This window comes from Diorhabda sublineata, chromosome 4 (genome assembly GCF_026230105.1).
Source record: "Diorhabda sublineata isolate icDioSubl1.1 chromosome 4, icDioSubl1.1, whole genome shotgun sequence".
Taxonomy (NCBI): domain Eukaryota; kingdom Metazoa; phylum Arthropoda; class Insecta; order Coleoptera; family Chrysomelidae; genus Diorhabda; species Diorhabda sublineata.
In genome coordinates, this window is record NC_079477.1 from 34,517,648 (window position 1) to 34,544,174 (window position 26,527).

General features: G+C 32.7%; 2 protein-coding genes across 2 annotated transcripts; both read right to left on the reverse strand.

The window, feature by feature from the left end:
• Positions 1-1,444: 1,444 nt before the first annotated feature.
• LOC130442734 (reticulocyte-binding protein homolog 2a-like) lies at positions 1,445-9,738 on the reverse strand. Its single transcript, XM_056777081.1, has 2 exons — positions 9,661-9,738; positions 1,445-4,308 (listed from the first exon to the last, which is right to left on the reverse strand). Exons 1-2 carry the CDS (start codon positions 9,693-9,695, stop codon positions 1,467-1,469), a joined length of 2,877 nt encoding a protein of 958 aa, XP_056633059.1. The 5' UTR covers positions 9,696-9,738; the 3' UTR covers positions 1,445-1,466.
• Positions 9,739-11,763: 2,025 nt separating this feature from the next.
• Positions 11,764-17,435, reverse strand: LOC130443360 (uncharacterized). The gene is made up of 2 exons (XM_056777933.1): positions 17,158-17,435; positions 11,764-14,841 (listed from the first exon to the last, which is right to left on the reverse strand). The coding sequence occupies exons 1-2, from the start codon at positions 17,433-17,435 to the stop codon at positions 11,862-11,864; spliced, it is 3,258 nt and encodes a 1,085-aa protein (XP_056633911.1). The 3' UTR covers positions 11,764-11,861.
• Between the last annotated feature and the right edge of the window lie 9,092 nt (positions 17,436-26,527).

Sequence of the window (26,527 nt, forward strand, 5' to 3'; positions counted from 1 at the left end):
TTGAGACTCTGATACCAGTGTTAATAGTAGTAGATACAATTTAGCACCGAAATATGAATTTGTAACCAGAACATGTGCGTGATGTAAGCAATTATGATTTAGTGAATAAAAAAGTCTTGAACAACGTTAGCAACGTGTATTTGGTGATAAAAGCCAATCATGAGCTACTGTGCTTGGCTGGTTTATCGAACTGAAAATAGTATCGATGCCATTTCTTGATGAGGCCCTGTTTTCCAGTTACAGTTGAATGATGGTGGACATACATACCATTTAATTATATTCCTACTCACCTCGAATACCGTCCAACATCATCGAAGGCCAAAAAAACAAATGTCTGTCAAGAAAGTTACGTGCCCAGTAGTACAGGATCATTAGAAGGTAGTAAGGTTAAAGATTAACGTACAGTAACAGCTAATTATCACATCACCAAAAGTTTACCTGTAATTCTTGAGTAAATCAACATTCGCGAGTGAATGTTTTTTCAAAATATTACAACCTCATACTGCAAAAGTTCAATTTTCACGTGAAAATATTGTAACAGAACCTAAACATCCACCCTATTACCCAGATTCGACCATCTATGATTGCAATTCATCAGTTTTTGGAGAACATTCCAAAAGATAAGTAGCTGTAAGCTTTCAAGTTGTAGAAGAAATTGCAAGTTACTAAAATCTAATAAAAATTTGATTAAAGTATCAACATTTACGTTTTTTCGGTTTCACAAATCTGTATCTAAATCTCCAGTACAAATAAATATGAATTATACGTTTTTTAATTCTCATAAACTCATACAATAAGCAATTCATATAGACATGTTATGTTAGTCGTATATAAAATTCTCCAGACAAAAATACGCATATTAATAAAATTAGTAATCACTAAGAATTCAATAAAATCTCATAGATTGAAATAAAAAACTTTTTCAGACTTATTCGTGTACCGTTTGGGAGATTCTGCCTGGATGCAATCACAGTGTTATCTCAGCTACTTGATCTTTTTATGTCGCTACTGTTTCTCAGATATTCTGATGTAGCGGAGGACCCTCTTTTTATTTTCCACCGCCTCAACAATGGGTACCTACCTTACTTCGAAATTATTTTTAAAATGAGATAGGCTTTATATCTTTAATTTTCTCCATTTGACATGTTTAAAATCTATTCAAGAAAGATAAGAAATTATTTATTTTGCATTTGGATTCAACCCTATACAAGCAGTAATACTGTAATGTATGAATTCATGTACAAATTCATGGCCAAAGTTGGAATTTCTGGGAACGTTGGTGTAGTTCATATTGAGCACACTCTTTACTGTGATAAGTAATCAAATGCTTAATGGGAGTCATTTTTTCCACATTCATGTACATATTAAAACTAGAGTCAAATCAAATCTGACATGTATTACAACAAATGAATTATCCATAGTATGTATAGAATAATAGCCACAATCACTTCCAATATTTAATTGCCTCATACTTTCCTTCTATTTTTACAACAAAGAGCAAGTTCACTTTTTATATCAAATTCAACTAGTCCGATTCTTTCGTTAGTACCTTTTATGTCATTGTTCACAGATTTCATTGAAAGTGCTAGAATATCTTCCAATTTAACCGATTTCAAAAATAAGTGTTCAATTTGCGTCTCCAATTGTTCAATTTTATTTTCCAGAGTTTTTATTTTAATATTGGCCCCAGTTAATTGAGTTCGAAGATAATATAACTCTCGTTCTTGATTAGCGACTTGTGCGCCACTTGCTCCTACACCTCCTTTCGTAGTTTTAACACCACTTTTACTCGCACTTTGTAGAGAAACTTTTTCGAATCCCTTTATAAGCTCAAGAATCGATCCTTCGTGTAGTTTGATAGCTTCGTATAATTCTGTGACATTGTCTTTAAGATTATCAATCATTCCCAAAGTATTATTACTTGTTACCTGATATTGGTCAATTTCTTGTTGTAATACAGATTCTAAATTATTTATAGATTGTCCTTGACTTTCCAAATCATTTTTAAGGTTATCTATAACGTTATTTATTCTATTATCTTGTTCCGAGAGCTTAACTACTGCAACACTATTATCTTCTAATGTAGAATTAAGTTGATTGATCACGTCACTAAGGTTAGTTTTCAAATTATCTAATCCAATAACAATTTCTTTTCCAATATTGTCCAAGTTATTCTGTACGGTATCGTATTTTTTAGAATGATCCTCTAATATCTCATTCATATCAACCAGTTTCTTATTAACTGGACTAATTGCTTTTTCGATATTATCAGTTACATTTTCCTTCATATCATTAAAATTGTTCAGAGACTCGTTAGTATCATTAATTTGTTGTTGTAAACTATCAATAACAGAAGTACTTTTTTGACTATACTCAGTTAATTTTGCGGTAATGTCATCCAGTGAGTCTAATCTTTCATCTCTTTGTTTCAGCTCTTTCTCCAAAGACTTGTCCATTTTTTCATAAATGGGATTGAAATCTACTTCTTTTCTGCTCAAATTTCCCAAATCTTCTCTCAAATCCGCAATCACTAGTTCTATATAACTAGAGTTTGCCATAATATCATTTATTTGTACTTCAAATTTTTTTATTATATCATTAAAATGTTTATCATTATTTTCTATATCAGTTTTCAATTCATTTATAGTTTTATTCAAAGTATCGACATTTTTTTCAATATTTGTTATTTTCTCAGTAATAAGTTGATTTTGGGAAGCAACCGAGTCTAGCTTTTTCATCACTTTATTCTCTGAAATACTAGCATTATTATTAGTTTCAGATCTCAATGAATTTATAAGTAGTTCTGTTTTTTCTTTTAGTGCGTCGATAGCTGCTTGCTGTTGATCCAAATTGAAGCTACTGAGTTTATCCAAAATCATACTTTCAATTTCTGCAGTGGTTGTACCTTTTCCTTTAACACCGTTAGATGATTCGTTTTGTAGTAAAAGCAAAGTTACATTCATTATCAATTCTTTAACTTTATTATGAAACTCTTGTTCTATTTGATTTATTTTGTCGTATGTTTCAGATTTGGTTATCAAATCAGGAAGCTTATTATTGACGATTCTTTCGAGTACTTCACTTTTTTCTGATAGTGTCTTGATTTCCAAATCGTTATTGTTGATATTTTTCGAGTTATTTTTCACATCTGATGACAATTCTTTCAGTAGTTCATCAAATTCTCCATTTTTCTTCAAATATGTTGATATTTGATCAGCCAATGTATCAACATCTTTTCTAATACCTTCCAAATTTCCAGCGGTTTCCAAAGTATTCTCAATTTCTTTAATAAAATCTGTAGCATTTTTAAAGCTTTCTGATAATTCTGTAAACTGGTGTTCAAGATTCAATGTCACATTCTTTGTACTTCCACATTCTATTTTCGTAAGAATGTTTTCTCTTGTACTTATAATGAGGTCGTAATAGCGTTTCAATATTAAACGTAAATTCTGTGAATTTTCAAAGTAACTTGAATCAATTTTGTTAGTAATAGCTTCCATTCCCAATGATAGAATCTCGCAGTTTTTTAGGATATTCTCGCTTACAACACTTTTTGGTCTTAAGTAGAAATAATTTTGATTTGTTGGCATATACGTGATTCTTCCTCCTTTAACTCCACCTTTTACTCCCTTTCTTCCACTTTTCATCCTCAGAGCTGCATTTTCTTCAATATCCTTCGATTTTAAAGGTTTTTTGGAAACAATATAACCATCTTCTGTATACCAGACATCATTATCTTGACAACTTCCTTTGGTTTTTAAATTCAAGTAGAAAGCTTTGTCTTGATAATCGTCGTAATAAAACAAATAAGTCAGTCCCTGGGGTTGGAATTCCCAAATGTCCACGTCTCCTTCGAAGAGTTGGAAGAGTTGAGAGGCACATTCTATTTTCGTTCGATCAACAATTTTCCAAACAACAGCATACGTGTTACCTTGAAGAGGATCATAGCAAAAACCCCGATCGTACCTACAAATTTGACCTGATTTCAAGTATATTTCGTTTTTGGTTAAATCGGCTTTTGCTATATACGCCTCTATAACAACTGGCGTATTCTCAGAGGCCAAAACGTTCCTTTCAGACCATTTATCTATAAATATACCAGATTCAAATGCTTTAATGCAGTTGTCAGATATATCTGAATAAACTTCTTTAGCATTTTTGAAATTACACCTACTAACTTGGACAGACATTTGCCCAATATTGCTGTAGACATAAAGCTTCTCCTGGCTCAGGTTCGGTCTTGCACATTTGTTAGCGAATACTGCGTGACAACCAAAAATGATGAAAATCAGAAGGGGAGTTTTCATTCTGTAATATGAAATACTCAGTTTTAGAATATTGACACACTAAAATTAATCGCTTGTTAAAAAAAAACGATGAATAATAACGATGACGCAAAAAGAATACACGTATGTTAATATGCAATTTTAATCACAACACTATCAGCAACCTAATTTGAGAACTACAAGCTAAATTGATATACTTTGAAGAATTGAAAAAAATATATATGGAGAAAATTACTTTTAAAGTATAAGTATAATACATCAAAAGTATCAAAGAACCCACATTTTTAGTGTACGAGATTTAAGACAAAAAACATTGAATTTATATTTACTAGTTGTAGTAAAATTTTCACTTAACGTTAACATATGATTTTTTGAAATTGTGCTTGTTGCTCTGCTTGTAGAATTTGCTGCTTCGACTATTTTGGGATCGTACATCAAGCAAACAGAGTTGAATTCACATATCTGTTGCATTATTTCTGTTACTTGATTAAAGGATTTTTCTAGTTCTATTATTTGCATACATCAATCGGTTTCTTGCTTGACTATTTAAAAGTGAAAAATCTTTTGAATCTTTCACAAATTACTAGACTCCATAAAACTATATGGCCCAGACCGATACTGAAGAGTCGGTGCTTGATGTTGAATTGATAGTGTTTTAGATCAAACAGTGACAATCAAACATTGCTGTTATAACCGGCCGGTGAAAGTTTGAAACAACACGATTTTATTAGCAACAACATCTTACATTATTTCATAAAAAACTCTTGATCTTGATCAAAATGACGTTTGTGAGGCTTCTGAACAATTCTAATTTTGTAAGGATGTAAGTTGAACCAAATCACATGTGCTGTAGCGATCTACGTGATTTTCTTAAGGTCGGAACACACAGTATAGTGGAGTGGTAATCACTTTGAACTGAATTCACGCTGTTCGAGGACGACCAGTCAATTTATTATTCGTGACTGATATTTTGCATGAATCCTATCTACCTAACGATGTATCGAAGAATTACTCAAATATTAAGAATTCGTTGTATTTACTCAAACGCACGATGTTGAAATGTCAATTGGTAATAAAACTGAACTAGACCTTTCAAAAAAAAATGTTTCTTCTTGCTCTGCAAATTAGACCTCCATAGCTTTTATTACCTCCTCGTTGGAAGAAAATTTACGACCTTTTCAACTTTTTTTCAGTTGAGGAAAGAGGTGATAGTCGGACGGAGCTAAATCTGGTGAATAAGGGAGGTGCTCTAGTAATTCAAACCCTAAATCACGAATTTTTTGCATTGTCCTGCAAAACCTTTGGATAGCTTTCCGCGTCTATTCTTTTTAATTTTTTCCCGTAGAATGGTCAGCAATGTCGAATAGTAATCTCTAGTTATTGTTCTACCCTTATCCAAAAAATCAATCATGATTACACAATGGCAATCCCAAACAACTGAAGCAAGAACTTTTCCAGCAGATTTTTGGACACGAAACTTCTTAGATCTTGGAGAACTAGAGTGTCACTATTCTATCGATTGTTGCTTCATTTCTGGATTGTAGATATGTACCGAAGTCTCATCCATAGTAACAATTTGATTTAAAAAGTCTACATAGTCTTCAAATCTTCATTTCCAAATTGACGTGAACTAAATGATGAACGCATTCGTATGAAATATTCAGTGCTTCAGATATCCGTTTTAACCCAATTCGACGGTCTGATAAAATCATGTCATAAACTGCATCGATATTTTCGGGGACTGACACAGGAACTGGCCTTCCCGATCGGTCATCATCTTCAATGGAAAATTTAACTCTATTGAAGCTTGCAGTTCAATTTATCACGGTCGCATACGAAGGACATTGATCACCAAGGGTATTAAGCATATCTTCGTAAATCCGCTTACCTCTTAACCCTTTTAAATACAGGTACTTGATGATGGCTCGATACTCTATTTTTTCGATTTTCACAATTTCGATGCATATCTTATTTCTTTTAATTTATTGCGTAGCTCTGGCTCACTTTTTTTACGTCAAACTTCACACTGACACTTCTAATAAGTTATTGTTTTTTGGAATAGTAACGCAATATTTTGTTTATGCATGGAACTGGTCTAGGTCTAGAACTAGATATCAATACATCCTCGTATATACATTTAGCCGTAAGAGGAAAATTTCTTACTATCATTTTGGATGTCGTCTGACTCAAAAACCAGTCAATTAAAAATTGATTCAATAATTAGAAATGAAGGATCTATGTCTAAGATAAATCGTTGTAAATACATTACTAACAAAGTCGTGATTAAATATAATATTAAATTGTTCCAAGAAGTTTTTGCAAACCACGTGTGAGTGTTCTAGGCATAAGATTTTTTCATATTTCACACAATACCTTGTTAGTTTACTCCTCTTACAGTGTTTATAGCCAATACGCTTATTTTGCTAATCGACAGTCATTTCAGAGTTTTCCTCAATCTGCGATATTTCTCCAACTCTATATCAAAATGTGGATTGTTCCATTAGACATTCGGACATTCATAAATGTTCATTCAATAGTTGGAAAAATATATTTCTCAATAACAATCTACGTCGTGGACGCTAATCTTCATTAACGTTTCATTTATACAAAACTTGACTATTGATACTGCCTACTTTAAATGAAGAATAAAATATGACCATGGGCCATAGACTTATATTTGAGATACTTAACCTATCTACCACGTCAGAGCGACTACTACTGTTTCTTCTTCCTGGAAACCACACGTGGATAAAAGTATATAGCGTAGTTTACCGTACACAAAAATTGATGGAATTCCTATGGTAATATTTTTTCTGGTGTCACGGATTAAAACCATTGCTATACAAGAATCTTGAAGTCGAACTCTGAATATCAAGCTTCCCAGTTTACTTAGTATTAATTATATCTGAACAGTTTGCATTTGTTACCAATTTACGCGAATCGGGGCAAATGTTATAGTCATTTCTTCTTTATAATTTCTGTTACAGCCTTTCCGTGAGATAACTTCAAAAAGTATAATCCTGTAACATTTTATATAAAATGACTCCTTCGCAACAGTTTATTTTATGAATTATTCTAATTAGTGAACTGATACCGATTCGACGTGTTTATTTATAAATGTTTATTTTGCTTTTCTGTCGGCCATGAACTGTCGTAACGATAATATGAAGGTGGGTCAAATAGGATTAATTTTGTTCTGAATAATATGTATTTTGATTGTTCAACAGTGTTTATAATAATTTAAACGAAGCTAGTTTCCAATAATAAAACTTATACTTTTTATTTTTATTTGTGTCTTAAGTAATATCTACTGAAATTTTACATTGTTGGGAAAAATATTGATTAAAAATATTTGATGCTTTCACCAGTTTTGGCCGATGAAAATAAAACCTCGTTATATGATTCGCGACATCAAATTTATCTTGATAATTGAAAATTTAGTAGCTCATTCACTGTATTCAACTAGTATTATTATCACGAAGATTTTGCAACGTCGTTGGTCACAAAAAATCTTGTAGTTTACATGCGTTTTTCCATAATTCTAACAAAACATCTCTTTTCAATCCGTACCAGAGTTATATCATTTTTCATAACCTGCCAAACTAGTATTTGGATTCCTCTTCAACGAATAACCGAAATGGCATTTCCGTAAGCTTTTGTAGTATAAATTTTTTCCATGAGAAGCTAGACAGCGTAACTTATTATAATTGGATGCCGTCTGTCGTTTTACTAGGGCTACTTTTTTCTAGTTTTGCTTTTCATGAGGCAAATATGAGATTTTGCTTTCTTTAAGAAATACGTTATGGCAAAAACTAGATTGTACGAGTGGTTTTCACGGTTCAAATGTCGTAACATGTCTACTGATAACAAACTCTCTTTCAGACACTCATCAATTATTTGAATTAATGGAAAGTAGAAATTTTGGCACGCTGACCACTGAGGAAAATAAGTGAGCCGTCAATGTAGCTTTAAGCTTTAAAAGGCTGATGCGAAGATTGTTCCTCGGGCTGTGGCTGACCATCAGAAAGAAGATCGACTTAGAGCATGTCTTGCCTTACTTTGTAAAAACTAATACAATGCACATGCACACAGCGATATTTTCTGCTAAAAGTGGCATGGTTACTTTGCCCCACGCACCTCACTCGCCTGGCCTCATCATGTGTGAATTTTTCTTATTTTTGCGCATGAAAAGAAGACACCAATTTCCTATTAATGAAGAGGTCAAGAAACACAGTATATGTCTATGTCAATAAATCGAAATGCCGCTTTTTTTCTAATGGTCTCATTTTTAATAAAGGCCCGAAAAAAGAAATCATCATGCAAATACTACATTTTTCAACGTATTATAATTTTTTTAATAGAACTGGCGGACAATTGTGAATAAAACTTTATACAAACGTCAATATTTATTCTTTCATCAAAGAAATATGGTCTAATTACTTTATCACCTACCACTTCACCCTTTTTTGACAATAATGTTCAAATAATCAAATAACTACTATTAGTCATTTGAAAACTATACCTGAATGGTGACAATGAGAAATAAAGGCACCAATAAGTGGTAGATATATTTACAAGAAACTTGAGGACAATTTTACTTTTTCTGAGAACTCACGATAGTTACAAAAGTTCAATTGATGTGATATTCGTTTCCTATCACTAAAAACTATTGTTCTTGGTCGGATGTGGTCTTCCTCTTTTTGTCGGTATTCAAAAATTCAACAACTATTGAAAACAATTTTTTGGTATAGGATGAACGCCTAATTTGATTAACCTATGAAACCGCTCCACAATATCACTCACTATACGAGTATACCATCGGGGAGTTCATATTTCTATATAAAATCTAGAATGGAATGCTAGGTATTCCTCGAAATATATTTAGCTTATAACATATAGTTTTTGATTAACTCTACTCTTGTTCAACCTCGATTTTGATACTACTTTCGGAAATTCTAGTGCTGGTTTCCTAATTTAGACCATTCATCGGCTGCCTTAATTTTCCTAAACTTGTCGGTTTCTAGCATGAATCTATAAATAATTGGTTACAATGTGACCCGCTACATGTTTACATAAATGTTGGTTTTCCTCTCACCATTTGTTTGAATAGCTTTAATGTTTTCTTCAATAGTTCCATCGATACTTTTTCAAAAAATTTTGTCATTATTCGAGTCTTTAGGTTCTAGTTTTTTCTTCATTGTTTCACTTTTATTTCATTATAGTAAACTCAATCAAGTAATTTATAACTTTAAATAATTTATTATCAAAAACCTCAAAAACAAAATATATGGTAAGTGCCGATCAATATTCGTCACAGTCAAAACTTTGAACTATATTAAGAAGAGAAAACTAATTAAAATGATCAACTACTTACGTTTCCAATACACTACTTGAGGAGCTCGAATTCATATTTGCCAAAATGCATCATAGATCAATTTAAATAGCTGCAATTGATAAACATTATCAACTTTTTTTGTTAAAGTTGCAGATAAGTTCAAGGTCTTCGAATAGTTGGTTTACTAAGAATACCAATACTTTCAACTATATTTTTGATATTGATTAGGTTAGGTTTCGTAACAGTGAAGGCCGTGAAAATTTTTTAAATATATTGTTGGAACTACCCACGACGGGGATTTCCACATAAATGTCATCCAGTTTTCCCGTAATTTTACGAAAATGTCGGATCACACGTTTTGTTTGGCAAGTTTCTGAACAAACGCCTTAAATATTTAGTAGCAGAATGAAATAGGAGGTTTTCCAATCATTTAATATAATATACCAGTTTTTCTTATTGAATATCAATAAAAGTTTATCAAAATAATTCCAACATTCGTAAATAATATAGCTAAAATCCGCTTGAGGAAATTATAATAAGAAATTAGTTTTTAATACTAGTTCTTTCAAAAGCAGAGTATACAAGTTTATTTTCAATTTCCTCAGCTTACTTTATAATGTCGATTTTGGTAACTATAGGAATTGTGCAGCTATTCGGCCAACTCTTTTTCTCATTATCAACTAATGGAATTTAACTTCTCATTCTCCAACTTCCTTACTATATCTGATTATCTTTTTTGTTTGATTTTGCATCATCAAATTCAAAAACAAATACCGTTCGGTTTTGCTCAATAATTTTTGTAACAAAACAGTCTGAGTTCTGAGATTGTAGCCCAACCTTGTTGTATTTTCGCTTGAATCAAATTGAATCAAATTCCAATTCAAGACATTAAGAGTATTAATTTTTTCAGAAAGTTAATGGGATCAGGAAAACTACCCAAAATTTTTATAGTAGTTCACGAAAATACCTTACGATTACCAGTTACTGTTTGTAGATGGAGAGATGAATAGAAATGAGGAATACAACATAATTCATTGCTTGTGGATTGTTTGGAATTTGGGTTAGTAACCGGGAAGATATTTGATATTCTCATGAGGATAGTTGCAGTATGATTTATATTTCTAATCGATTCATTCATTTGTGTGATTTTCATTTCTCCAAACACTTGTGTTTGTGTGTTTGAGACTGGGAGGATTCTTTGAGACCTGATAGAAGTATAGTTGAAGAAATTGTTCATTATTTCGAATAATGATAGAATTATATCAAAAGCCATCGATCAAAAAAAAGCCAAGATTGTCACACCAGAGGAACTAAGTACATTTCTTAAAGAAGCACCAGTTCATCGAAGAGAGTTAATAAATAAGAAATTTTAACATGCTCCATCAGTGTTTTGCATAGTTTGCATCAAGAATTACCATATCAGAATGATAAATGAATCATACAAAAAGTTGGGTACGAGAGTAAAAATCAACATCAGTTGCCGACAACAAGAACAATGCTTTGAATAGAACTACTACAGGAAGTCTATTTCTAATACGACTATGAAGAAAATCCACTTGTAACTTCTAATATGTATCATTTCAGTGATAAATCCAGTTTCAGTAGACTGGAGTTACGGTGTTTTTCATTATAGCTCGGCCAATTCAAGATTACCTTTTTAATTCGTTTTCTCAGAGTAACAGTTAAACAGTTTTAACACAATTCCCAAAGTTTTTCCTGAAAGCACCGTCACTTTAATGTTATCGATCATGCAGCTTTTGAATTAGTGTAATAATGTGGATGGCATGATCTAGTTCAGCACTGGACTGGATTACTGGATTGGAATAATGTGAACCGGGCATAATACTCATCATACCCCACTCATTAAAAAATAGACAATTACTTTATCAAATCGTACCTTAGTATCTATGATAATGAATTTTAAGTTCACCGAATACCGTATTTTCCAGCTAATTATTAGAAAGTAACAGTTTTTATTCTATATAACCCCTAGATTTTTGTACCTGTTGATAATTTATAGTCAAAATTTGTATCCATTAACAGAAATTTCGGACATCTCTTACGCCTTGCAGTTTTAACTACCAATTATTGGTAACTGATCAACTAAAGTTACGCTAACTATGATAAAAACGACAATTTTGGACAAGAAATGAGATACAATATTTTATTATAAAAATATATTTACAAAATTTTCAAGCATATCAATTATATTAGGATAACAAGTAATTATTCCATCAAATTTAGTGTTTAACACCTGTATAACCAGATTTGACCCCTGTGTAACTCGATTTTACTCCCGTATAACTAGATTTGTGACAACAACTTGATACTAATTCTTCTGTAATATCAATTTTTTGATCGAGTGCTTTAGTTGAATATGTCAAAGCGTCATCTGTCGCTTTTAATTTATGACTCAACTCATAAACTGTTTTTTCCAAGTGCGAAATTCTCATATTCTGCGTTGTCAATTCCACAAGGACATCAGAAAGTTGACTGCGTAACGTGGCAATCTCTTCATTGTGATTGTCTCTAACAAATTGGGTCGTTTTAGTTTGTGTATAAGACCCGTCGCTATCCTCATCCACTGAATATTCTACAACTTTTCCGGTTTTTCCGCTGTTTTGTTGATAATAAGTAGTTTTGACGCTGCTGGATTTAACACCTCCTTTTGTACCACTCACTTTAGAACTACTTTGTAGTGCCGCTTTTTCGCATTGTTTGCTAAGCTCTAAAATTGATTCTTCGTGTTTCTTTATAGCACCGTACAGCTCTGTTACATTTTCATTCAATTTGTTTATTAATTGATCCAAATTTTCGTTCATTAAATCATATTTTACTGTTTTGTCTTTAACAAAAGTATCCAAATTCTTAACAAATTTATCTTGATTACCAACTTCTTTTTCAAGACTCTCAATCGATGCTTTTAAAATGTTATCCTGCTCTATTAATTTCGAAATCGAATCACTGTTATCTTCAATAGTGGCATTGAGTTGATCTCCAGCTGCCTGTATTTGTCGTTTTAAATATTCCAACTCTGAATGTATTGAGTTCTTAGCATCTTGTAAATCTTCGTGAGTGGCAGTCTGTTTTTTTGAATGTTCTTCCAATGCCCCGGTAAGATTGAACAGCTGGGAATGTACGGGTCTTACTTCTTTTTCAAATTCGTCGGTTATATCAAGTTTGAGATCATCAACTTTCTTCAATCCTTTATTTATTTCGTCGATTTGCTGTTGAAGACTTATTACTTCTGAAGTATCTCTTTGGATGGAGTCTGTCAATTTTGAAGTAATATCTTCAAGATTATCCAATCTTCTGTCACGTGGTTTCAATGCTTCTTCTATTGAATCATCGATCTTCTTGTAAACTGGTTGAAAATCTACTTCTTTCTCTCTTAAATCTGTCAAGTCTTTTTTTAGATCTGAAATTATCTTATCGTAGGTATCAAAATTCTCCCATATTTTTATTATTTTATTTTCATATTCTTTCAAAATATTATCTTGTGATTTTTCACGTTTATCTAGATCCAGCTTCAAATTATCTATCAGCGAATTTAGTTCATCAATGTTTTTTTCAACTTTATCAAGTCTATCCAAAATAGGTTGTTTCTGAGCAGCTAGATCATCTATTTGTTTTGAAATTTTCTCTTCCAATAATGTAGCATTATTATATGTCTCAGATTTTTGTTGATCAAAAAGTAATTCCATTTTTAATTTGAGCGAATCAATGGCCGCTTTCTGCTGATCTAAATTAAAGCCTTTGAGTTTCTCTATAATTACTTGTTCAAGTTCTGCGTTAGCAGTACCTTTTCCTTTAACTCCTCCGCTCCCTTCATGTTGCAACAAAAGTAATGTTACGTTCATCGCTAATTCTTTTACTTTGTTGTGGAATCCTTGTTCTAGTTCATGTAATTTGTCGTAAACCTCATTTTTCGTTATCATAGTAGAAAGTTGATTATTTATAAAAGTTTGAAGTTCTTCCAATTTTACTGAAAGTTTTTGTAGCTCAGAATCTTTATCGTCAAATGCTTTACTATGCTCTTCTATTGACGTTGATAGTCGTTTGATTAAATCATCGTATTCCCCATTTTTCTTTAAAAGTTTATTTATTTCAAGATGTAAGTTATCAATGTCTGCTCTAATTCCTTTCAAATTTCCAGCACTTTCTAACGTATTTTTAATATCTGTTATATCAATTAGTGTTTTTTCAAACTTTTGAGACAATTCAGAAAGTTTTTGTTTCATTTCTAACGACAGATCCAATGTACTCTCTTTTTTAATAATTTCCAATATATCTTCTTTAGTTTTCTGAATGAGGTCGTAGTAGCGTTTCAAAAGCAAATGTAAATTTTGAGAATCGTCCAAATATTCTGAATTGATTTCATCGATAACTTGCTCTAATGTGAGTGATAGAATATCACAATTTCTCATAATATTCTCGCTGACGATTTTTTTCGATCTCAAAGAGAAATATAATCGATTCGGTGGCATAACTGTTATTCTTCCCCCTTTTACCCCACCTTTCATTCCACCTTTCACTCCTTTTATCCCAGTCTTTGTTTTGAGAGATGCAAAGCCATCCATATTTTTAGCTTTTAGTGGCGTCTTCGAAACTACGTAACCCTCTTCTGTATACCATACATCAGTATCTTGACAATTACCTTGGGATTGCAGACCTAAAGAAAAAGCTGCATCGGCAAAATTGTCATAATAGAATAAGTATTTTAATCCCTGCGGTTGGAAATCCCAAATGTCTACATCTCCTTCAAATACTTTATACAGTTGCTCAGGACATTGTACTTTGGATCTATCAAATATTTCCCAAACAACGGCATATGAATTGGTTTCAGTGGGATCATAACAAAAACCTCTGTCGTATCTGCATTCAGAACCGGATCTGAGATCAACTTCGTTCTTAATCAAATCAGCCCTTGATACGTATTCTTCTAACTTAATTGGCGATCCTTTATCCGAGATTTTATTCGATTCCGACCATTTATCGATGAATACTCCTGTTTGGAACGCTTTGCGGCAATTATCGGAAATATCGGAATACGTATCTTTTGTATTATTGAATAGGCATCTGCTTATTTTAACAGGAACTTTGCCAGTAGTACTATAGATATAAACGAAATTCCGACTCAAGTTTGGTCTTCTACATTTTTCAGCATCTGTTCCAAAGTAACAGCCGATGATGACGGAAAGAAGCAATAAGCGTTTCATTCTGGAAAACAAAATAAATACTACTAAATTATTTGTATTATCCACATTTCGTGATCAGTTGAGCAAAGGCTTGAGTATGAGTATATTTAATAAGATTTCGTATATTAATATCTATTCTAAAGTCGAAGAATTCAACATCAAGATATTATACAGTGTGCTCATAGGGTAACGCAGCTTACTAACCACAATTCTAAAAAAAATGTTTAATAATAGTATATTTATCAATGAGCGAGTAATAACCAATAACCACGAATAAAAGTTTGTTGTCTTCATCCGACATATTATAAGTTTTTCTATAGTAGCTTGTAATATTGTTTGCGTAGTTACTCTTTTTAATTATCTCCACAATTTTCCACTTTCTAGTTCGTTAATTATGTCGTCGTCGATGTAACTTTCGTTAATTGCGGTGGAGTTTCAGAGTTCCAGTTTTTTCACGGCTGTAACGTCACCACACATATATGAAAATTTTTTCGCACCCAGCTACCAACTTATTAATTCCAACTTTTCGAATAGCGCATATTTCAATAATTTGAAAATAGACTTTGATGTTGTCACAATAGAAGATATCATAAACTATCTAAATAAAACTTAATGTGAAAATATTGAAAATGCACAATTAGCATTGTTGAATATTAAAACAACATACTGTGAACAAACTTATGATATCATTGACAAACGCTTAAAGAAGTCTGAAAGAATATTGGGGTGGCTATTATAATGGATAATGTTAATAAACAATCGAGATCAAGAAATTGGAATTCAATAGAGGTGTAAGGCAAGGACATAAAAGATCTTCACTTTTTTTAATATTGCTTGAAATAAAACTATGGGCACCATGATAACCAAACAAACTCTATCAATATTGACGATGTAACACTCTTATCAAGAAGTATGAAATAACTAGACAGATAAGGTTAATATTGAAAACAGAAAAAAACTAAAACAATCTTTATGTATAGACAGAAGTTGCTACTTAAGTTTTGGGAAATACAAAAAAACAAATATTTATAATTGGATAGGGCCCTATTCCAAAAGATCCTTTTGCATGCGATTGAACCAATTGTCGAATCATTTTTTCCATTTCGATTGAGGTACCTCCAAAACATGTGTTTTTAATGCATAAACCGCTTCTTCAGGTGTATAAAAACGTTGAAGTGGTAATTTATTTTGGATTTCCAAGAATAAATCATTGTGTGACCAACAATTCGGTATTTCGATTGTTCAAAAACGTTTTTGTTTGAGCTGATGTGCGAGCGCTCGCATTCTCGTGATGGGGATTGATTCGTTTTCCATAATAGGTATAGTTGATTTCTCAAACAGTCCAAGCAAACAAATGATGGTGTACTATTCAGAATTGACCGTTCTACGTTCCTATAATGGAAAGTCGACAACATGTCCAGTTATTCTTAAGAAACAGGTGACCATTTGGCTTGGTCTGGAAGACCAATACAATCGATTGTTGTTTAGTTTTGGATTCATATGCGTAGATCCATTATTCGTCGCCTGTCGCGATCTGTTTTGAAGCACCGCGATTGAATTTTTTCAGCAATGTCAGATTTAACGTATTCACATCAGTGTTGGCATATCACAAAACTTAGGTAGCAACCCTCGTAACATTACAAACTGATACAAGTAGAACATAAAGCCTTCTCTAAGTAACCGTAAGTAGCGAATATAACAAAAAAAAAAAAGAAAAACTAAGAGAACGTTCAAAAATGAATTTTTAAAAAAACAAAAAATAGGGTCTATTTAAAATAGGAGTGGGAGAAATGCGAAGATGAAATTCATGAATGCATGTAGATTAGGATAGTATGGACACATTTACAGAAGAAGTGGAAACTAATAGAATAGAAACCAGTTGTGAACAGAGCAAGGAAAAGACTAAATCAATATGGATTCCAAAAGTATGATTATTTTGTAAGCAATACGAAGCAAAGTGAAAAAGAGTTAGGTAGAAAAATATTTTTTACGATAGAATTAATGAGGTTATAGAATGTAAAAAAAAATTTAAAATGCCTATCGAAATCAAAAACACTGTCTTTTATACACACTACTATACTCCAACTGATCAAAGACACAGTGGTTAGGAAAGCACTACAATTGTTACCGTGCTGTTAATATCAAGAACAGAATTGAAGAGCAAATAAAATATGTCTTGGAAATCGATTGCACAAATGAAGATTATGCCAATAAAAAAGTCATTAAGTGGTTGTGCGAAAAATCTTACTACTATATACTACAAACAAACACTGACTTTATTGTCTCACCACTGAAGTAATAATGTATCACTAAACTAACTTTAGCAGGAACAATTTACATTGTTAATTGTATCTTCTTAACCATCTTAACCATCTTTACTATTTTTCTCCACTTTCTTCGGTTCTTAATTATTTCTCTCCACTCGATCATATCTACCTTTTTTGTATTCCCCTTTACTTCTTGTAGCAATTGGCTTTCACTTATTCTTTCTACTCCTTTTCCTTCCTCTAGTACCTTTTTTAAAATTCTTTGCTGTAGTATTATGGCAATGTGCTGGAAACATATTCCTCTTTGTACTTTCACCTTTTGAGTTATTTTCGTCGTTTTGCAAATCATATTCATTTCTCGATTTTCCGTATTTTCTACTATTGTCTCATACGCTCTGAATTTGTCTACCCTTATAAGGTTTATGCTCTCAGTTCTTTTGATAGTGATGGTGATTAACTTCTTCAAAACTATATTATTTCCCACTTGCGATTCATTTAGTATTTTTGATTTTATCAGTGTCTCCCTTGCGCATGTTGATTCATATGTAGGCCAATATGTTTTTGGTCCATCCAAAATTTACTGAAAATCTTTTCTATTTCTCTCTCCAATTTTGTGTTGGTAACACTATGTCATCCGCGAATCAATTAACTATGCTTCATGGTAAAATATGGAGTCTGTTGCTTCTATTGTATTACCTTGTATTAACTAATAAGAATATACATACTAAGAATGACCAATTGAAGAAGTGAGTCTAAGAGATCAAATTAAAAGCAAACTATAAGAGAAGATCTTCAGATTCAGATGATTCAACAGATCAAGATGATGGAAGATCGATGGACTAAATGGGCAAAAGATGAAAAAGCAACTTCAAGGAGACCTCCCTGTAGACCTCCCAAGAGATAGCACGAAGGCTGAGCATCTACTCCTTAAGAGGCTGAATAATAAAAGAAACAAGGATAAGTCTTAAGAAAAGAGAAAGCTTGAGAAGATATAAACTACCAAAAGGTGTCTAAATAAATATAATTGTGTTTCAATTAGGTTAACTATGATTTGAATATCTTTTGATGTGATCAATGCATCATATTAAGTAGTTTTTTGCTTTACTAATAACAAAAAGATATGAGAACTCACCTCTACGTCTTTAGTTAACCGAATAAAAGTTGCAGAATATCTGAGCGAAAAATTTACAATTTGAATTTATAGGGAATTTTATTCAACAAAAAGATATGTCACATAATAAAATAAAACCATAGCCGCCGATTGATAAATTTCATTAGTAACAGCAATTTGGACAAATAGTATTTTGTTTACAATGTACCTAATGATATAAAATTGGTCAAATCAAAAATTTCGATACCATACGTTAAAAGACAACACACGTACGGATAGTACGGATATCAAGTCACGAGGAAAATTCTAAATAATAAAATAGTATTGGACAATTAGTCGGAACAATTGCGTATTTCTCCTGAACGTAAAATCAAAATAAGTTTGTCATTCTCTCACTTCTCGCACACTCTCACTTTTTCTACGAATGTGTGGTTTCTATATGTTCTAATTCGATCAATTTTGGGAAGTAATTTTTCGAAAGTTCTGAGTAGTTATAACTGATACTATCAAATTCCGAGCGCAAGAGTTTCCCACAGTAGAGAGCCGAATTGGTTTCTCTTGGATCAAGCAGATGACGGTAAACAAAACCGATCCAAAGTACGCATATCAAGTCACAAAACCCTTGCAATCCATTCATTCACGTGAATACAAAACTGTATGTGGAGCTTCTTCAGAATTCAATCATTTTTGTTTAAAAAATTACTTATTATTATTATTTCGGCAGGTTCACAAATGGAACTACAACCCTTTAAATTTTTTTCTTAAAATCAAGTTTCCAGTTTCAGGTAAACGATCGATGTTGCCAAATAAAATAAGTGGATGTGTTTTCTAATAATTCTTCAGATTTTTTACAACGACTTGTCGATTAGGGTAGATTCATCTTTAAGTTAAAAATATTCGGAATGAAATCAAATAAACCAATTCTTACATTGGCATTCATCACCATAAACTTACCATATTTGTGCCTATGATGTAGTTTGTTTCGGTAGTAGTAGATTTGGAACAAAATGGCAATTTTGGAGGAAAATTTATGACTTACGGGTATAGTTATTCCCTGAAGTTATAACTAATTTTTTTCATAATCTTTTACATGAATCTAGGAGATGTAATCAAACATGTTTCTCTATTTCATCGGTTTTTTATTTGTTAATACGAATATAAATTGTTATCATCCTCCGTCTCCTCGTTTCAGGTATTTCTCGGTATAAAATTACTTCTATTATAATGGAATGGAACTGAACATTACTACATACTCGTAAATAAAAGTTAATATGTAACACACAAAAGCTCGATTAATAAATTGTTTTTATGGAGGAAATAATGTACCGGCCCATCGCACTATAAAAATATAATTCTATAACGACACCCTCAATTGTGAAGTTACATTTAGACTGATAAATTCATTCAATTGTTCAGCGTTGATGCATCACAGTAGTTGTACAAAAAATGCGTTTAGTGAATATTATTCAAAGGCTACAGCATTTAAAAATGGTCATATAATATCCTCAAAACAGAAAACATAGCGTTCACTAGTGTGATCAAGATTTTGACTTTCTTTCTGCATATAATTCCTTTCTTTTCCGAAATACGTAAACTTCTTCCACATGAGACTGTTTTTCTGGTTTTTTTTTCCACCCATTTCGCATTATCTGCTTAAGATGGTATTAAACTAGGCAGTGACCTGTCGGAAGACCGAACACTAGTTTAATTCGTTTCTTTACATTACGAGAAGCTCCTTAGACTTCTTAGCTGATATGGTTATGAATCTTTTGAATTGTTTTATTCTTTCCCACCCGTTCAAGTCGTTATTAATGTGACATCTCACGAGGCGATGGACGAGAATGTGTTATATAGAGATCAGATAAGCAATCAGATATCAGTATAAGCAAATACGTTCTCCAACCTTAATTCTCATCCACTACCATTTAGTGACTGTTTTCGATAATATCGTCAGCAGTATCCGATTACAACACACAAACTAAGCGTCCAAAATGGATCAAATCACATGATTATCTTTCAACGCAAACGCAAATATATTTTCCAACTTATATTGACTAATGCTGGCATGGTTGTTGAAGGAAACTTCTCAGAATACCCTCGTATGAAGCAAACACCGGTTGGTTTGAGCACTTTTAACTTAAGGACGGCTGGACCGATAAAGATGTATTTCAGATTTTCAATGTAGGATAATGAAAATATATAAGTTACTCAAATAAAGCGCAAGTTCAAATTCCTCAATTGAAAAAATGTTCCTTGTCCAAATGGAAAGATATTCCCCATGCCATTGATTCTGGCCACATGTATCATTAAAAAAATGATATGGAATTTATTCCAAACTACAAATTTGAATTCTATACTCCAATTTGATAAGTTTTGATTTGAAAATATACGAAATGCTTGATGAGAACTGAATATTTGGCTACGTGATTCAATTTTGTAATAAAATGGAACATTCGCGCGACTATGATTTATTTATCAATAAGTTGTGAACTAGAGTGATTGAATTATTAAATTCCCATGTTATCTACGAAGGTATCGCGAGGTCGAACTGGCAACTAGAATCTTGGAACGAGGTTAGTTGACATAACATTTTTAGAATAAATTCATGGAACTTGGGAAGATAACTCTATACTATCTAATGACCTGAAAATGATTTTTCCAATTAATTTATATTTACATCTTAATAATGATGGTAAAATCCCAAATCCTACTGTGTCAAGCAAACGGGATTTTTTATTGACCTAAATCAGTTTGTAAAACCAACTATGACATCAATTGAAAGGTATTAAATTTATGGTTCGTAGTTTATGAATATTTTTTTCATTATTCAACTAATATGATTTGTTTTAAGTTTCGAATAAATTGATTTAATTACAATACGCGTGAGGTGATAACTTAAACCTCTCAGTTTATTTAAGACAATCGAATAAATTTGATGTGTCCGTAGGAGAAGATTGAAAATTTGCATTTTTATTCAAATTGCTATAAATTGGTATAATTTCATACTTCTAAAACTATGTATGTATGTTTATTTAGGGTATTATGTACACGACGATTTTTTTGTGTCCACTTTTCTTGTGACAGCATGGATGATGGACCGTGTGTTTGCAGTTAATATATATCAATCCCATTCTTTTTGGGAAAATCAGGATGTGCGATGGCTCTAACTACAGAAGATGTTCATCTGGAGTTCCTTAGTCCCTCGCACCTCGATAGAATGTGGTTAGAGGTTTCGACATCTGCCTAAGAGGATCTATAGGCTGCACTATCTGCTGAACCTAGCGTTTTGAGAGTTCCATTGAGGCGGCAATGCTCCAACAGGACTGTTTATTAAAATTGTTCTTTTCTAGGTTTATACATTCAACAAAACTTCTCTGGTTATCGTTTCTCATGATTTTCTTTACTTAACTCTGCAGATTATTCCTCTATTGTATTTTAGCAGGTCTTCCGCTATTTTATAGCCCTCCACTCCATTGAGCCCCGGAGTCTATTGGAGGGTAGCTTTATTCTTCCTCTCTAACTCATTTAACCTGTCCAGGCATCCCCAATCCAGATTGAATCTTATGACATTGGAGCTCAGAGCTCGAATGGCTGCTTGGCTTTCGAACAAACAAATAATCTCCTGTTTGCGATAATTTATCGAACTCAACTACATAAATTTCTGTATGAAAAATACTTTTCTGTAACATTTAATTTATGTGATATCAGAAACAGTAGGCTAAAAACTTGAAGTACTCGGTTGCGGCTCAGGGCTATGTTCTCTGCCCAGAGTTCCAGAAAGTCCGTTGTTTATATGTTCAGTATTTGTTGAAAGACAGTTTTAGTAAAAAACAGATACCTGCAGAATCGAGTAGTAGGATCTTGCATGAAGTGTACGAGGGTTGGTACTTAGTCTTAAGACAGAAAAATTAAAACAAATATTTATAATTGGATATGGTTTTATTATTTAACAATGTATTCACCAGTAACATCAACAAATTTTGCAGACGTTTGAACTAATTGTCGAAGCATTTTTCCATTCCAATTGAAATGAATGTTGACCTCGCAATTTATTTTCGATCTGCGAGATTAAGAACAAATCATTGGGTGCAAAACAAGGACTATGCGGCAGATGGTCCATCCGTTCGATGTTTTGACTGTCCAACAATGTTTTTGTTTCAACTGATGTGTGAGAGCTTGCATTGTCGAGGTGGAGAATGACTTGTTTCCTGCGATTGGTTTCTCTGATTTTTTCGAACACGTCTGGCATACAAATACTGGTGTACCATTTGGATTTGACCGTTTTAGAACTTTTGTTGGATTTGGTTTTTCTTGAAGGACCCAGAAGATCAGATTATACAAGATAAGAAAAATCTAGGAGTACGTGATAAGCTGTGATCAAATGTGACCACTCACAAAAATGCAGGTTTAAAATAGCTCAAACTGAGCGGCTACAATTCTTAATAGAATGTATAGTCTTGTATATATTTTCTCTATTTTCCTTCCTCTACGTTATCCTCTGTCTGTTTTTGAAATTTTAATGGAAACCCCATGGGATAACACATAAACGAAGGAATGAGACCAAAATCGAACAATTGTCCGCAAAATTGGATGGTGAGTTGACATGGGAATTTCACCACAGTGTATTGTTATAAATTCGGAGTTTTCTGTTAAAAATTTCCATTTCAGTTGTGGCATATCTAAGTAACAATGGTTTTTTTCATAGATAGTCATAAGGGTTGTGCCAATTTCTTGTTCAACCAATTACAAATTTAAATTACATATACCTATGAATTCAAGTATCAGGGGATGAATGTAACTGCGAACGTCTTTCCCTGGCGATGATCTCGATGAATTTTGATTATGCAACGGATGATGTAATAGACGAATACTTTGCCGAGGCTCAGTTTACGATCACATGGTGCTTGTACTAAATTTGATTGTTTGAATAGATAACAGGACACTATTCGTGAAGTTATTTCAAAACACATATGCCATCAAACTCTTGTACAAATTCTTCTATTTCATTCATTCCCTTCAATTAAACTCTTTGATTGCCTCATAAATTGAATCCTGCTTCATGAAATAGCATCTAAATGTAAGGAGACATAACAAAGTAATTTCTTTCAGTTATTGAAAGTAAGGAAATGTACTACAAAATATTCTAAGAAGACACCTGCCAATCTGTGATTGTTCAGTGTTGTTGGGTTATCAATGGTCCATGTATGAGTCGATCTAGTTCAGTCTTGTTGGTACTTTCTTTTCATCTTGCTTTGTCCGGGCAGTACACACTATCAGAAGATATTCTAACGACCCTCGATTCCCTATATTTGAATTAACAGCCTGAGCATATAGAATTTTCGAAAACCACCTCTGTAATATAAAAATCTCGATCTCGATCTTTGTTTTGGCTAGTTCCATACCATGTTCTTCCCGTTATATGTTAATATCAGTAGTAACGAACCCCCTAATCCTAATTTTCTACACTCTCTCGAATAGAGGGATAAATTGAGATGGAGTCAAATTGATAAATCAGCCGTAACCATTGAACATCCACAGTTCCGTAGCAAGAAGTAAGAATACTGCGTTTACTTCGTGATACATTCTAGGATTAAAATGAGACCAACAACGGCTGTTGTGTCGATTAACTATAAAGAGTAAGATAAAGATCTATTAATTCTTATATACTTCTCATTCACTTGGTTACTATATTTCAAATTTACAATAACTGAAGCATATTGATCGAGTATTTACTTTATGAATAATCGCTGGACAAATACACATCAAATATCCGGGGAATCAACCAATTGCCTTGTATTCATAGTAGAGTTCATCGTTAATCGTCCCGATACGGCTGCTTCTGCACTCAAAAATTTACTTGTTTAGTTTATATCTATTTTCTGATCCAAAAGTTATCTTTTTCACATCCTGTTGCAGGTTATATGCTGGTACTAATAGATACAGTTAAAAAATGTGTGTTAAAAATGTTGTATTTGGTCCAGGTGTCGTTGGAAATTACCTCAAATGGAACGCATCATATATTACAATATATTCTATTTTTCATTGTCAATTAACGTATAAATACAATTATTCAGTTGTATACCTGAAAAATCAACTCACAGATTAAGTATAAAAAATTAATTATAAATTATAGGAGGGTTATCTGAAAAGTTTAGGAGCGAACAAAGAAACATTACACATTTTTTCCTATAATAATTTAATTTTTCAGTATACTTTCCTTTTATACATATATACACTTACTGTAATCTTTTTAACGCTTCAAAATACACTTCTTTCTCAAAATATCTTTCTCGCAAGTGGATTTGACGTTAGGAATCAGGAAAAAGTCGCTGGAGCCAGGATCTAGTTATTATTTTCGGTGGTTAACCAATTCGTAGCGCAAATTATGAGTTGCCATTGCGATCATTTCTCGTCCCTTCTTAATATCAAGCAATAATTCACAATACTCTCCTGTTATTTTATTTTTGAAGATAAGCAATGAATGTCTATCCAAAAAAACAGTCGCCATTATTTTTTTGGCCGATAAAACCGTCTTTACCTTTTTCGGAGCAGTCCAAATAATATTGCTTAAATCAGATCAAGAAAGCTCAGGAAATGATCATTCTAATACGTCTTTTGATACGTTCATGTTCATCTGCGTAAGCGTATTGCCTTCCAAAAGCAAGTATTTAATGAGAGCTAGATAAACAATTTCTTCTATTTTCAGAAAAATCTGCAAACGACTCACTTATGTGATTGTCAAATAGAAACTAAGCATCCAAAAATGTCTGAAATTTGAGTGAGGATCTCTCAAAGTGAACAGGAATCCAAAATTTTTCATAACTCACTCACTATTGAAAAAGAGTTCAAACTTCACAGTTAATTCAAAAAGGAGATTTCACTGTAGATATTTTGGACTTTCAAAATTTTAACAGTAAAATAAACAAAAAAGGAAATAGAATGGACAATCTTATATATTAAAAAAATTGATGATTTCCATTCCGAGTCTGTTCAGGCGTTCTATCCAACCGATTTGCTTAATTTTTTTTTTCAATGAAAGGTATTTATGCACAGATCAGCCATCAACCATCGGGTTTCATCTAATTTTCACCATTTTCAAGTTATACTCAAATGCGATTTCCCCCTGTACATTACTTATGGGAGTTTTTCACATACACACGTTCTATCCTCAATATCTCAGGTTCTATTCGAGATAGAGACTTCGTTTTGGTTTAAGAACACTCGCTGAAACATCCTCTTTCTTTTTAGTTTTTGAACACTTAAATCGGTTGAGTTGGAGAGGTGCTAGGCGCGGACATTCAATGTGGAGTTATGGATTTTTGTAGGTTTTTGGCATACACACGTTCTATCCTCAATATCTCAGGTTTTATTCGAGATAGAGACTTCGTTTTGGTTTAAGAACACTTGCTGAAACATCCTCTTTCTTTTGAGTTTTTGAACACTTAAATCGGTTGAGTTGGAGAGGAGCTAGGCGCGGACATTCAATGTGGAGTTATGGATTTTTGTAGGTTTTTGGCATACACACGTTCTATCCTCAATATCTCAGGTTCTATTCGAGATAGAGACTTTGTTTGGTTTAAGAACACTTGCTGAAACATCCTCTTTCTTTTTAGTTTTTGAACACTTAAATCGGTTGAGTTGGAGAGGAGCTAGGCGCGGACATTCAATGTGGAGTTATGGACTTTTGTAGGTTTTTGGCAATTTTTCTACATTCAAAGATCTATATCTCAGGTCCTAATATAGCTACAGAGTTCGTTTTGGTTTAAGAAGACTCGCTGAAACACTCTCTTTCTATTGAGTTTTTGAACACTTAAATCGGTTGAGCTGGAGAGGAGCTAGGCGCGGACATTCAATGTGGAGTTATGGATTTTTGTAGGTTTTTGGCATACACACGTTCTATCCTCAATATCTCAGGTTCTATTCGAGATAGAGACTTTGTTTGGTTTAAGAACACTTGCTGAAACATCCTCTTTCTTTTGAGTTTTTGAACACTTAAATCGGTTGAGTTGGAGAGGAGCTAGGCGCGGACATTCAATGTGGAGTTATGGACTTTTGTAGGTTTTTGGCAATTTTTCTACATTCAAAGATCTATATCTCAGGTTCTAATATAGTTACAGAGTTCGTTCTTTTCTATTATAATGATTTCTGATACTTATTTAAAGGAATCGATGCGAGCGAAGCCGCGGGTAAAAGCTTATAAGATTTAAAATGATCACAATTTTCGAATTATACATCGATTCCTTAGCTCCCAGATGTGATATGTGCAGAATAACATTTTACAGTATATTTACAGTATAAAAATACTTTCGAGATTGAAATTTTTTCTTCAG

What these genes read in the sequence shown, in the direction of transcription:
- LOC130442734 (XM_056777081.1), bottom strand. Translation starts at nt 9,695, where the DNA reads ATGAATTCGAGCTCCTCAAGTAGTGTATTGGAAAC. An exon ending in TCAAGTAGTGTATTGGAAAC is followed by an intron (nt 4,309 to 9,660) that starts GTAAGTAGTTGA and finishes TTCATATTACAG; the next exon opens with AATGAAAACTCCCCTTCTGA.
- LOC130443360 (XM_056777933.1), bottom strand. Translation starts at nt 17,435, where the DNA reads ATGATTTGCAAAACGACGAAAATAACTCAAAAGGTGAAAGTACAAAGA. An exon ending in AAGAAGATACAATTAACAAT is followed by an intron (nt 14,842 to 17,157) that starts GTAAATTGTTCC and finishes TTTGTTTTCCAG; the next exon opens with AATGAAACGCTTATTGCTTC.